Genomic DNA, 15,360 nt, shown 5'->3' on the forward strand with positions numbered 1-15,360 from the left:
ACTCAAAAAACAAAAAAAACAAAAAAAACAAAAAAAAAAACAAACTGGTCCCAGCATTTCAGAAGAACAGTGGCACTCAAAACGGAGATATTCAAAGGTCGGTGTGAAGTTTTAAAATTATATTTATCTATAGATGTGTGTTTATAAGGAGAGATGCACATGCCACAGCATGTTTGAAGATCAGAGGACAGACTGCAGGAGCTGGCTCTGTCCTTCCACTATGTGAATCCTGGATATCAACTTAGATCACCTGGCTTGACAGTCAGTACCCTTACTAGCTAAGCTATCTTGCCAACCCACAGATGACTTTTTATTTCTATAAATTTGCAAAAAAGCCTCAAAAAACAGCTTAAGGGATACAAGTCACAATTTATACAAATTATCCAGGTGTAGTGGTATACACCTGTGATCCCAGTTCTGGGATGTGGGGACTAAGCCAGGAAGGTGGAGAGACTACAGAGGACGACCTTCAAAACAAAAACTCCAAAACTGTGAATTCACTTATTGTCTAGACCATGCCCCACTACACCAAGCATATGAACATATACCAGAGTATTTAAGCCAGAGCCCACCCAGCTTTATGACAACTCCTATCTCTTCTGTCCCACCCTTCCCAGGTCCACATGTCCATCCTCAGCAGAGCTACAATCTCCTGGCCAATGCTCTTCTTGCCTTTCTGCAAGAGTGTAAATGCTATCACTGCCTGGAGACCCTGCTCCCTTCCTACTGCCTACTGCCCTGGGCCTGCAAGCAATTAGCAGCGTTGAAAAGAAGTGGCTTACTCAAAGAAGGAGCTGATGAATTTAGTACAAAGAACAGTGAATTAAAGTACATAAAATGCAGGGTAGTGGCGACACACACCTTTAATCCCAGCACTTGGGAGGCAGAGGCAGGCGGATTTCTAAATTCAAGGTCAGCCTGGTCTACAGAGTGAGTTCCAGGACAGCCAGGGCTATTCAGAGAAACCCTGTCTCGAAAAACCAAACCAACCAACCAAACAAACAAATAAATAAATAAAGTACATAAAATAAAGATAAAAGATCGTACTGAAGTCAAAGCCTTGATGGAAAAAGAACAGAAAAAAAATCCAAAATATTAAAATATTTAAATAGGATTATATTTGCAACTATGTAAAACTGCATGAGTCATTGTGAAAATAAAGATACACAAAGCAGGGTAGTAGTGGCACACATCATTAATCCCAACACTTGGGAGGCAGAGGTAGAGGCAGAGCCTGGTCTACAATCTGAGTTCTAGCCAGGGCTTCCTTCTCTGTCTTGAAAACAAAACAAAACAAAGTATATATGTATGTACAGGTATACTGCAAGGTGAATACCTGTGATCAAGTACTTGGAAGTGGAAGTAGGGGGACCAGAGGTTCCAGGCCAGAGTTGGCTACACAGAGAGTTCAAGACTAGTCTGGGCTCTACATGAGACTCAAAAAACAGCAGCAAAAAAAGTCACATATACATACTTACAATCCTACACTCCTTTAAAAAAAAAAAAGTAGAACATAGAGAGAGATACCATCTCACTCTGTAGCCTAGGCCAGAACTTACAGAACTTACTAGGTAGCCCAGGCTGGCCTCAAACCATACTGATTCCAGCCTTCTGAGTACTGGAGTGTTAGGCACACACAACTGCGGACCTGGCTTCTAATCCTCCCCGTGACAAAAAGAACACAACATATGAACTGATTCTGGATTAAAAAGAGCTTTTATGCTATCTAGCTAGGGTGAGACTTGCAATCATATCCTACCTAATAATTGTTTATTGCTGTACATTTAGACAATGAAATATTGTAGTTATCAATGAGTTTACGGGAAGAGTCACAAATTTACACCTGTAATGATAGTAAGATATGTGTCTCTTTCAACTATGCATCTCTGCTAGTACACATGGAACTGCCCAGACGTGTTAGTAGTGGGCTGAGAATGTGGCTCTCACTAGGAAGGCACTTGCCTACAAAACACCATCAACGCCAAAACTGAAACGTAAAACTAGAGGCATCTGCCCTGGCTACCCTAGGGGAGGGGTTGTGATGGCCCTTCTCACTCTCAGCCACTGTGGGCTATAATATTGTCTATACTTCACACATAATCCTAACCTCACTCAAAAGGGTGTGAATTTAGACAAACTGCCACTGAGCAGTCTTAAAACCTGAATTCTTTTATTTACACATGTTATAATTTTGTGAGTGTGCTTATGTACATGGAAATCACAGGACATGTGGCAGTTGGTTCTCTCAATCTACCATGTGGGTTCTGGGATCAAATTCAAGTTTTTAGGCTTGGTACCAAACACCTTTAGCACTGAACCATCTGGCCTGCTTCTGAATTTTTATTTCCATAATAGCATCAGTGACTCTTTAGTTTCCCTAGGGAAGCATTTCCTAACCTTTAGTAAATGCAGGGAGTGCTCTGATCAGGGCATACAGCATCAGACATAAATTTCATCAAGACTCCTCAATTGTGTGTAAGCAGAAGAATATTGGCTTGTTCTTTTGAGATACGGTCTCATTATGAACACACATATTTAACCCAGACTGGCCTTAATCCTCCTGCCTCAGCCTCCTTGTGCTGGGATCACAAGCACATACCACTACACCTAGCAAAACTACTGAGCCAATTCATTTTTTTTTCCCTTCCCCCTTTTCAGGGTAACACCCTCATTGATTCTCTGGGATGTCCACAACACCCAGCCAATCACTCTAACCTCCTGGCCCTCCACATACACCCCACGCCTCCATGACTCCCCCTCCAACCAAAAAAGGGCAAAAACCAAAGCAATAATAATAATAAAGTTGCCAGGCAGTGGTGGCACATGCCTTTAATCCCAGCACTTGGGAGGCAGAGGCAGGTGAATTTCTGAGTTCGAGGCCAGCCTGGTCTACAGAGTGAGTTCCAGGACAGCCAGGGCTACACAGAGAAACCCTGTTTCGAAAAACCAAAAAAAAAAAAAAAAAAAAAAAAAAAAAAAAAAAAAAAAAAAAAAGAGTTCTCCGTACTGGCCTCCTGTCCAGGCTGCAGCTCTTTTGAGGTGTGGTAAGGTGGAGGGTTCTCATGGAAGCCTTCCACGTCCACCCTCTCAGCTGTGCAGCTGCTGTCATCCACTTCACAGCAAATGCAGCCTCCTTGCTCTTCACAGTCAGCAGAAACACAGGCCGTGGACCGCCACGGTCTCTGGTGGCAGCACAGGCTATGAACACTGAGGACCAGAGAAGGCCCTCAGAGGCAGCCTGGACCACGCACATCAATGTGGCCCCTGGTGGCATCGCAGGCCACTTAGATCAGCAGGGCTCCTGGCAGCAGCACCGTCAACAGACATCAACAGACCCTGGCTGCAGTAAGACCACAGACCCAGACACCCTCGGCAGCAGCATGGGCCCAACATCAACATGGCCCCAGTGGCAGCACGGGCCACAGACACTGAACCAATTTTTTATCGGTAATTTTCAATAATCTATAGTACTCCGAGTCACAGTTCCTAGTTATCATATTTTGATGTTCCCATTTGCCACTGTTCCAGCAACTTTTCACTGACAGCTGTGGCAATAATAGCAGTACATTTCAAGAGTACAGTGATAATGCACAATGCAGAGATCTGCCCAGATAAGGTCTAGCGGCGCACACACGCACGTACATATGGACCAACACAATCAGGTACAATCGCAAACCTATAATCTCAGTACTTGGGGGTTAGAGGCAGGAGGTTCAAGGTTAACCTCAGCAAACAGCAGACTAGCCTGAGCTACTTGTGACCCTGTCTCAGAGAAAAGCAGGAGAGTGAGCCACAAGGCAGCACAGTGGTTATGAGCAGTTATTGCTCATACACAGGACCCGCATTTGGCTCATAACTGCCTGAAACTCTACCACCAAGCAATCCAAAGCTGCCTTCTGGCCTCTAGGGGCGCTTGCACTCACATCCATAAGCATATGCATAATTAAAAATTAAAGCTTAAGGGCCAGGCAGTTGGTGGTACATGCCTTTAATTCTAGCACTTGAGAGGTAGAAGCAGGTGGGCCTCTGAGTTTGAGGACAGCCTGGTCTACAGAGTGAGTTCCAGGACAGCAGGACAGCAAGGGTTACACAGAGAAACCCTGTCTTAAAACCAAAAAGAGAAAGCTTAAAACCAAATGCTATGTGTGATGGCTCATACCTTTAGTCCCAGCACTTGGGAAGCAGAGGCAGGCAGATCTCTGTAAATTCAAAGCCAGCCTAGTCTACCTAGTGAGTTCCAAGACAGCCAGAGCTACAAAGTAAGACCCTGTCTCAAAAATGGGAGGTGTGGGGAGCCTCAGGAGCTTAAAGTACCTGCTGCTGTTCCTTCAGAGGGCCCAGGCTTGATTCTTAGCACCCACCAGTTACAGCAACTCACAACCATTTGTAAAGCCAGTCTCCACGGGTCCAAGCCCCTCTTCTGGCCTCCTCAGGCACCAGGCATGCACATTGTTCACAGACATACATGCAGGTAAAACACCCATATACATACATTTAAAAAAAAATTAAAAAAGCAAACAAACAAACCAAAGGGCACCAGAAGAACCTGCCTAATAGATTATACAGACCTGCCACGGCTGGAAAGCCGGGGTCTGACTTCCGGGTGTAAGCTCTATCTTACAAAGCAGCAAGCAGGCTCCATCAGAACATGCTATAGATGGACAGCCAGGGACTTAGAACAGGATTTCATTGAACTGTGCTAGCACAACAGCAGATTGATCCTACTGCTGACACGGATCCTCAATATGCCTGGCTTAAAGGAAAATGATAGGGTTTTGCTTTGTTTTGTTTTTTAGGACAGGGTCTCACTCTGTACCTCTGGTTAGCCTGGAACACACTATGAAGACCAGGATGGCCTTGAACTCACTGATCTGTCTCCACAGTGCTGAAATTAAAGGCATGTGCCATCATGCCTAGTGAAAATAATTCTCAAAGATGGGTTTCCTAAACGTTAACCCAATGACATATGTGGTAATATATGTCATGTACGTAGGTGACACACTGAACGACATCCACTTCCATGGCAGAAATCCTTCCCTTTGCAATGTTTTCCCCAATGTTTCAGAATTTGCTCTGAAGAAAAGCTCATGCCAAGATTCTCCTAAATACTCCTGTCTCATAAGCCCCAAGTGTCCTCAGACTTGATAATCAGCAGCTGAAATGTCCTTGAACCTCTGATGGTCCTGACTCTACTTCCCTAGTGTCCAGATCACAAGCACGCACCACCGTGTCCAATTTATGTGGCCCGGGGGAGCCAATCTACAACAGGAGCAGTCTACCAACTGAGCTACAAGCTCCTCACCCTCCATCAACTGAGTTATGGACTCAAGATTCCTTCCTACCGGAGCGCCTGACAAGACGAAGGCACAGGCTGTGCGCATCCTCCACTCACACATGCCCTCTGCACCGACCTGCTCCAGAGCCCAGGCTTCCGAGCACCAGCCTAGTACTGGGGACTGATGAGAACCCAGGCAGGATAGGAGTCAACTGACCTTCAGGGCTTTGAAGATGACCCCTGGGTGTCGGGGAGATCTGGTGGTGTTGTTCTCTAGCAGCTGTTCCAGAGCACGGCGAAGTCCAGAGAAGTCTGTGGGGGGATTGTACGTCCTTGTTCCCTTGTAGTGAATGGAGCTAAAGGCTTCAGGGAAGCGGCCCAGCTTCCTGAACCGGTCCTGGATGAGCTTCTCGGGTGCCTCTGAGGGGTTATCTGTACAATCAGAAAGGCATGTGGGCAATGAGTGCCTTTTTTGAAAACGAAAGTTACCTACCTTTCACTGTAAAAGTTAAGATCTATTTTAACTCTACATTGTAAGACACATGCAGGAGCAACTGTATGATTAGAACTACTGCACTTGTTGGCACTGCCTGAAAAGGAGTGAGGAGAAGGCACGTGGAACCTCTCAAGCCGGCGCTGATTACATGGGTGTGTGATTCATTGCCTCACACACTGTGGTGTAATGTGCACTTGTCTGCATGTATATCATAGAAGAATCTTGAAAAAGTTTTACTGGAAGAGAAAGGTAGACACGTCAGCATAAAAGGAAAGACAAACAGGGCCTGTGTCGTCTTCCTCCCACACGTCCACACTTCCTGTGACATCACCCTTCTTCACAGCTTGCTTTGTAGTCACTTGTTACACTATACATTGAAGAGTCACTTTATTCTTTTTAAGAGCTATATAGTTTTCCAGTCTGTGGATATATTTAACCAGTTGTCTACTAGTGAGCAATTCATGATTTATTCTCTCAGAACTCTGGTCTTACATTAAGAAGCTGCCACGCTATGGCAAACTAGCAATCCAGAGGGAGTGGCTTGTGCACAGGCTCAGCCCCTGTCCAGCAGCCACAAGACAGGCAGAGTCAGTGTACCTGTTAGAGGTAAAGGGTTGTTTATACAGATACTTTCAATTAACTTCCTTTAACACTGTAACAGAAGAACTCAAACATTAAAGATATATTAGTTCAAATTTTAGGAGACAGTCATGAAACAGCAGTCATCATAATTCTAGACTTATTCCTTACACTCAGCTCCTGCTAAGATTTGAAAGAAGTAGCATGAGGCATTAGTCCCTGCCTTTTCCAAGAGCAACCCAGGAACCTGACCTGGCCTCTTCCTTCCCTCCCAATGTGTCTGCCTGTCTTTCCCTGAGCATGCAATCACTGCTCTCAAATGACTTCATTCTGCTCATCTACTTAACAAAATCCAGGCAGGGCATCCTTAAAATAGTTATCCTAAGTCAGAAATGATTTCAACACTATCCTACTTTGATTTCTGTTGTTGACCAAAAGCATCTGGGAGTGTGTGAGGGAGGGCAAAGTTTACTTTCTTACACAGCCAGGGCCCACCTACATAGGGATGGCACTGCCTGCAGTGGCCTAGACTCTTCTACATCAATTAGCAATCAAGAAAACAAGGTTTGGAGCTGGAGAGGCAGACCAATGGTTAAGATCACTAGCTGTGCTTCCAAAAGACATAGGCTCAATTCCCAGCACCCACATGGCAGCTCACAATGGTTTGTTAACTCAAGTCCCAGGGAGTCTGACACCCTCTGTTTCAGGGCATGCATGTGGTAGGTACTATATACATGTAGATAAAACATATACACACTTTGGTGGGGGGGAAGTAACAAAAGAAAATAGGAGCTAGAGAGATGGCTTGTAGTAAAATGCTCTGCCTGCTCTCCCAGAGGACCCAGGTCCAAATCCCAGCATTCAAATAGCTGGCTAACAATACTCTCTAACTCCAGTTCCAGGAGCATCTGACACCCTCTCTGGGCCCCGTAGACACTGCTGATCTATGCACATGGTATGTCGTACATATATACAGGGGAAACATCCATTCACATAAAAATAAATCTCAAGAAAATGCCCACAGACCAGTCTGATCAAGCCAGTCCCCCCGCTGTGACTCCCTCTGACAACCCTAGACTATCCAGTTGACTTCAGAAACTAACCAGGAGAGCACTTGGCTTTTACATTTTCAGATTCAGGATGACGCTCCTTTCCCAGACTTTGCCAAACGTCCCAAATCCAAAGCCTCCAATCCTACTTCTGGTCCCAAGCATTGTAGGTAAGGAATACTTAATCTGTCATTCATTTCTTATTAAACTCCTACCAGCACTCCAGAAAATCAGCACGATCAAACAGAAATCAGAAGCTGGACAGCTATGAGGCAAGAAAAAAATGCAAAGCCCCATTCGCCTACATCTTGGCACTTCTACTCTGCTGTCTTGCTCTATCTTAAGGCTTCAAGAAGTCCTGTTGCTCTAGAAAAGGCTCCAGATATCAGAATTCAAAGACAGTAGTTCCAGCCCCAATTTTGCTAGGACCTCCTTGGTTACTTATTGCAAGCAGTTTTCTGAGCTGTCATTTGGGGCTGCTATACACAGTACTGTACATAACACATAGTAAAAAAGATAGCTTCTAGGGGCTGGCAATTTCAAAAGCCTGAACTGATCATTAAACCTTGCCCCTAAGGCTGTAAAGACCCATAATGACTTAGAAGCATTGAATACACAGGAAAGTTCCAGAGTCACCATATCTTGTTTCCTCACCTTACTTCTTATTTAGTCTCTGGAAGGCCATGACTCACTGGAACCACCACAAACAACTGGCTCCAGGTCCATCAAAACAACCGGCCCTCCTACCACTACTGTCATGGCTCAGTCCCCACATCTTCCTGCCTACCAGGGAGACTCCCTAACTCCATACATGCTCCTTTACTTGTTCCTGGGATATGGTTTGGGCAGGGGGATGCTTTGAAATACAGACCTGGCATTATATAGGTCTCTGCCCAAGGATCCTTCAGAGAACTGATCCAAGGTCACCCATGGTCTCATCTCAAGTACCTTCAACTCAGTCGAACATAGACTAGCAATGCTTCAGACAGGCACCACTCTTCTGCACCAGACATTTATCTGGGTTCTTTCAGACAGATGCAGCAGTGAGTAAGGTAGGCAATGTTTCTGCCTTCATATTTCCATTTTCATGGAAAACACAAAAAAATAAGCACACGCAAGATGACTCCAGATTCGGGGAGTGTGGGTGAGAGGAAGAGTGTGTCAGCACTAGGGTACAGAAAGGACATGGCATAGGGGGTCAGGAAAGGTTTGGCCCAGATGAGAGATGTACAGCTAATTGGGGGACAGAGGTACAGACAGACAGAAAAGCCAGTAGGGAGCAGTATCCATATATGTACATGCAAATATATATACATATACACACATGTTTATACATGCATACACACACACACACACACACACACACACATTCACATGGAAAAGCACAAACACAGAGTGAGGAGAGGGCCAATGGGGATACCTAGTGGCCAGACATACTGACAGAGGGTAGACAAAACACCTCTAGGAGTTGAGACTAATTTTTATTTTATTTTTCTAATTTCTGGGACAGAGTCTCAATGTTTCAGGCTGGTCTCAAACACTCAATCCTCCTGCCTCATTTTCCTGAGTGTCAGGATTATAGGTGCACGTGCTTATATCCAGCTACTGGATTACTTTTTCTTTTCTTGGCTTCGATTACATTTTGTTGTAATTGAAAGCAACCAGGAATATCACAAGCCAAGGTACCTAAATTATAAATGAAGCTTTTATTTCAAGAGAGCCCTCTGGAAGACAGAGAATGCATCCCAACAACAGTTACTGAAGTTTAGGAATCGACTGCAGTTCCCTGCATATCGCTGCTCCTGGGAAACTGCCAGGGATCTGCTCCTTCCAGAACATGCTTTCCCCTTTTCCTCTGCCTACCCCAGGTTCAATTTGCAGATGCTGCTTCCTCCTTCGTAGGATGTGTGGTCCCACTCTCCATTCCCACAGCTCCAATGCCTACATGTGCTACAGAACAGACCACTGGATGGTCTCTCCAAGTAGACTGAGAGGAGAGGCTTTTAGCTTTACACCTCTCTGCCTAACACACACATGGGTACCTTCTTGATTGAATATACAGGTGTGAACAGTATAACTGTTTTAGAGGCCAGACCACTATACCACACCTAAAAACTACTGCGGCAGCTGATAACCCCACTCTGTATTTCCTAAAGGAAACAGAAACACTAAGCCAGCTTACAGATGCACTCGCCACACACACCTCCATAGGCTCCATGCTCTCCTGGACACAGATGTCCAACTCCTCCACTGACAGCACTCCGGCTCTATCTGTTCTGTTCTTTTTCATTTTTATTTTGAGAGAAGGTCTGTGTAAACCAGGATGGATTTTGCTGGGTCTGCCTCCCCAGTGTGGGGATTCCAGGTGTGCACCATCACACGTGCCTTTTGCAGTGCTTAGGATTCCCCCAGGGCTTCCAGCACTCGAGGCATCTGGACTCTTTCTTGCATTTAGCCCTTCTCTAACGACTCATTCTCATCAATACACCATTATCTTAATTATTTAAACATTTTAAAAGGGAAGTTCTTAGTAACTCCACAGGAGACACCAGCTACCACTTTATGGTCCTACTTCTCTCTATGGAACTCTTGGAAAAGTTCATTCAGCACACTCACAACCTTGTAACAGTTTGCATGTATGTCTGTATGTTAGCTCTCTGGCCTCTTTTTTCTTTCTTTCTTTCTTTCTTTCTTTCTTTCTTTTTTTTTTTTTTTTTTTTTTTTTTTTTTTTTTTTTTTGAGACAAGAGTTCCATGTAGCCTATGCTAGCCCCTGACATAATGTAGCTAAGGATGGCCTCTATTTCTTGAATGCTGGGCCTACTGGCAAACACCATTATACCTGCCTTTCTTTTGTCTCAGTGTGCCACCACAGGGTAGCCACAAATTCACAATCCTCCTGCCTCAGTTTTTCAAATATTCAAATTACAGGCATATATCACTCTGCCTAGGTCTTCTAGTCTCTCTTGAGCCCTCTCTGAAATGTTTGCCATCAGCATCCCAGGTTAACAGACCTCAGCCCAACTTCCCAGGACCTGTAGCCTATGGCACCTGTTGATTATTTCAACCTCCTTGGAACATTTAAGTCTTGCTTGGGTACAAGCTTTTCTGGGCACTACCATCACCATACTGCACCCCAGAGGCCACCTCCTTGTGCACTGAAAAGCTAGTCTGTGACACACCACTGTCTACTTACCAGAACCCAGAAGCTGAGTGTGTACAGTCTCATGGAAAATAATAACTGCGGGGCCCAGGGTGGACAGGGGGACGTCCAGGCCACAGCGTGCAGTGGTGGCCTTGAGTTCCTTGGTGAAGTGCTTCAGATAGGCTTCCGAGGCATCCCCAAGGAACTTGAAGAGGTCATTGTGCAGCCGGTCTGCATGAGTTCGGTAGATGACCAAGTCTGAGATGGCCAGAACCTTCAGCAGCAGCCGTGTCCTCTGGCTCAGATTCACAGTGGCTCCCAAGAGTCCTTCTGTGTCTATCACTGCTACCTTATGGACTGGGTCATAGGCGGCCCACACTCCCACTGTGCAGGACTCCTGAGCAGGGGAGGTTTTGAAGACTTCTCGGCCATAGAAGAAAGTGTGGTTGAGGGTATGGGACTTTCCATCACCAGTATTTCCAAAAATGGAAACCACCTTGAGATGCTGGTCAGGCTTACAGTCCAATTTCCTAATAAAGTCCTCTTCATTTGTTACCTTCAAAAAAAAAAAAAAAAAAAGACAATAAAATATAGAAACTGAAAAACTAACTCCTATAAGAAACATGACTGCTTCACAAGAACAAGACCTTTTCTGACTGGTCAAAATGGAAGGAAAGGCAGTCTCCACATTAGCAAACAGCTCTCGAGACCCCATGAAGCTTCAGTCAGGGAGAGAATTTAGCGGTCAGGAAGGCTAAAACTGGGGGACGAAGCAGTTTGATGATTTAAAGTTCTGGCTGCTCTTAGAGAAAACCTTAATTTGGTTCCCAGGACCCATACTGAGAGGCTCCTGTCTGTGACTCTAGCTCCAGGGGATCAGCTGCCCTCTTCTGGTTTCCACAGGTACCTGCATTCATGTGCACATACACACAGTATCACACAACTGAGAAACAAAAATTTAATAAAGAGCTCAAACTGGAAAGTCCTTAAAAGAAAGCATGTTAATCTTGGGTTAGCCAATAGTTTCTAAAAATAAAGAGGTAAATTAATAGCTTGAGACCATGATCTACAAAGCTGCTAGACAGTGAAAAGATGAGCTGGAGGGATGGCTCAGTGACAAAGAGCACTGGCTGTGTTTACAGGGCCCAGGTTCAGTTCTCAGGATCCACGCAGCTGCTTATAGCAGGCTGGAACTCCAGTTTCAGGGGCTGCAATACCCTCTCTGGCCTCCATGGGCAGCAGATATGCACATGGCACATGGAGGCCACATACACACACACACACAAACACACACACACACAGACAAGACACCCACATATAAAATAATAATAAAAATGCAATAAAGAAAAGGTTACATGCAAGACTCCCGTGACTCAGAAATTCTATTTCTAGGTTTATATCCAGCAACTGAAAACAAATGTCCACATAAAACTTCTCCATATATGAATATAAACAACAGCATTAACCATATCAACCAAAAAGTCAAAACAGTCAAACACCCATCAACTGGTGAATGCATGAGCAGCCTGTGGTAGAGCCCACAATAGCGGTCATTTAGCCAAGGAGGAGGATGAGCCTTTTCCTAACCATTACTGCAATTCACAACTATTGTGTTCACCTCTAAGTCATTCCTTACATGTGTCCTTACTTTGATTTGATTCTGTAGAACTTTCTGGGGTGTGTGTGTTGAATATGGATGCATATCTGCCATGGCATACCACAGGGTCAGAGAGCCATCTCAGGTATCAGTCTCTGCCACACCATGTTTGCAACAGGGTCTCTCTGTTCTTCATCGCTGCTTACACCAAGTTCACTAGCCTGAAGACTTGCAGCTGGTCTCTGGTTCCTGCCTCCCATCTGACCACGAAGCAAGGGATGACAGATGCACACTATTGTGCGTGGATCTGAGCATTCAGACCTTCATACCTGTGCACCACAAGCCTTACCCACTACTCATTTGGCAAAATATATTCTTTTTTTCTTTTCTTTATCTTTTTTGAGACAGGGTCTAACTGTATGCCTCTCAGAATGTTGGGATTAAAGGTGTGCACCACTACACCCACCTAATTATTTTATGTGTATGGATGTTTTGCCTGTATGTCTATGCACTGTGTGTGTGTGTGTGTGTGTGTGTGTGTGTACATGAGCACACTGGCACACTGTTGAAGGACTTGGTTCTCTCCTTTCACTATGCGGGGCCCAAGGACCACACTCGGGCTGGGAAGGTCTGGAGGCAAGCACCTTCACCTGAGAGTCTTCAGTCAGCACCAGTTCCCTTTGTCCTTGCTCACACGCCTTCGGGGGGCTGGGGGAGAGGACATGCTACAGTGAGACTGTGTGGCAATGGCTGAAGAGCACACACACACTGCTCACAATGATGTCTGTTGGCCTAGGGTTGGGTACGTTCGCTAGCTATGCTGCTTCTGTACTGACTTGCTTGACTGGTTGGAAACCGTCTGAAAATAGCTTTCGGGAGGAATTACACATCTGAAGGATTATCTGGAAAAATGTATCATAAATCATTTCAATTACATTTTCAGTAGGAAAAGTAATTATGAGGCATATGCTCCTCAGACTCACACTAGTCTTTTATCTAAATCTCACTTACAACAAACCTTTTACTGAATCAGAAAAGTACATGAAATTAATATGATCACATTTGTCTTAAGATGTTTCCCAGTTCTAACTAAAAGAATTTACAATGTATTTTGTAGTATAAAATATTTTTATTTGCAACCCAATACTCTAAATGTTTATGAAGTAGACAAATGACATTTTGTATACATGTATCATCCCTCAAACAATAACTAAAATTGTTAAAATAAAAATATTCTCCCGAGGCTGGAGAAATGGCTCAACGGGTAAGAGCACTGACTGCTCTTCTGAAGGTCCTGAGTTCAAATCCCAGCAACCACATGGTGGCTCATAACCATCTGTATTGAGATTTGACACCCTCTTCTGGGGTGTCTGAAGACAGCTACAGTGTATTTACAAATAACAAATAAATAAATCTTTAAAAAAAAAATTCTCCCTATGAAAATAATAAAAACTGAAAGGGGGCACAGCTGTGAACATCTATAATCTTGTTCCCTTGAGAGACTGAGACAGGAGGAGCACTTGTTGTGAAGAGGTCAGCTCAGCCTAGAAAATTCCACCAGACCCCTCCCCTCCAGGAGAGACAGGTCAGAGAGCACGTAGACCGGAAGGGAGAAGCAGAGTAAGCCCCTATGACCCCATTCCCTAAAGACCAATCAGTTTAAAGGGTGCACTGTTCTGCCAATCATATTGTGCCTAGTTGCTGATGCTCTATTCTGCCCTTGCGACCGAGGGTCATCACCTCTCCTTCAGGTCTTGGACGACCCCAGTGCACTGGAACAATAAATTCCTCTTGCTATTTGCATCAATTATGGCTCCACGTGGTTCACTCAGGGAGTCCCCGGTAAGCTAAGGCTCACCAGAGTCCTACAGTGAAAGACCAGCCTGGTCTAAGATGTAGAAAGTTTCAGGCTAGCCTGGGGTGAAAAGTGCAAGTCTGCTTGAAAGACTACTATGTACATACATACGTAGGTATGTGTGTATGCATGGCAAGATGGCTCATTGGAGCCAGGCACAGTGGTGTACTCTGTTAACTCCAGCACTTGGGAGGCAGGTGGATCTCTGAATTCAAAGGTAGCCTTGTTTACATAGTGAGTTTCAAGACAGCCAGGGCTATACAGAGAAACCCTGTCTCAAAAATACCAAGAAAAGCTGGGCGTTGGTGGCGCATGCCTTTAATCCCAGCACTTGGGAGGCAGAGGCAGGTGGATTTCTGAGTTCGAGGCCAGCCTGGTCTACAAAGAGTTCCAGGACAGCCAGGGCTACTCAGAGAAACCCTGTCTCGAAAAACCAAAAATAAATAAATAAATAAATTAATTAATACAAAAGTTTCAATAATAAAAATTTCATCATCACCAAAACACTTAGACAAAAATGTCTAAAAATCTGTTACAAAAAAAGTAAACAAATGGGCTGAAGAGATGACTCAAAGGTTAAGAGCACTGGCTGCTCCTCCAAAGGACCGGGGTCCAATTCCCAGCACCCACGTGGCAGCTCACAACTGTCTGGATACTCCAGTTCCAGGACAGCCAAGGCTATTCAGAGAAACCCTGTCTCAATACAAGCAAACAAAGTAAACAGTTATAGGTACTTGCTTGACATGCTAAAAGAATAAAAACAAACAAACAAAAAAGTACCAACATATGCTAAACATGACTACAGGAAAATGAGATTGAATGAAAAGAGCCAGACAGAACAGTCAGATATTATGTGATTCATTTGTGTCAGATGTTCAGGACAATCCAGTTCATAAGGCAGAAAGTAGACTGGTGACTGCCAGGAAGCCAGAAGAGGAGAAACGGGGAGAGGCTGTTGTTATTAAAGGGGACACGGTCTCTGCTTGGGGTGATGAAAATGTTCTGGAGTCACACGGTGTTGGGGCCGCAGGTTTTGATTATACGAAATGCACTCAATTCTCTAGTTCATTGTTTCATTCCTGGTGCTGGGAACAGGCCAAGCATGGGCTTCCAGTGACCTGTGCCCTTTAAAAGATGAGTCTAGATTGAGGGTCACATTCAGCAGTGCAGGACTCTTATTGCATGTTCAAGACCTCATATCTGATCCTCACATTTGAAGGGCAACTATTAGACACAATAGAGGGTGGTTTGCGGTGTGTGAGTTCTACTTTAATAAAGTTGTGATATTTTAAAAGTTTACTGCTCTGACTTCATACATTCATATCCCCCATGACAACTGAAAGGACATGTAGGGGTGCAATGGCT

General features: G+C 44.6%; 1 protein-coding gene across 9 annotated transcripts in view; it reads right to left on the reverse strand.

The window, feature by feature from the left end:
- The window catches only part of Zfyve1 (zinc finger FYVE-type containing 1), a 76,516-nt gene that overhangs the window by 20,819 nt on the left and 40,337 nt on the right, over positions 1 to 15,360 (reverse strand). For all 9 annotated transcript variants that reach the window (XM_031357125.1, XM_031357123.1, XM_031357121.1 and 6 more), the window contains 2 exons: positions 10,595 to 11,099; positions 5,493 to 5,707 (listed from right to left, as the gene is read on the reverse strand). In XM_031357125.1, coding sequence (XP_031212985.1) covers positions 5,493 to 5,707; positions 10,595 to 11,099 — 720 coding nt within the window. The remainder of the gene's footprint in view (positions 1 to 5,492; positions 5,708 to 10,594; positions 11,100 to 15,360) is intronic.

This window comes from Mastomys coucha, unplaced genomic scaffold, assembly GCF_008632895.1.
Source record: "Mastomys coucha isolate ucsf_1 unplaced genomic scaffold, UCSF_Mcou_1 pScaffold6, whole genome shotgun sequence".
Lineage (NCBI taxonomy): Eukaryota > Metazoa > Chordata > Mammalia > Rodentia > Muridae > Mastomys > Mastomys coucha.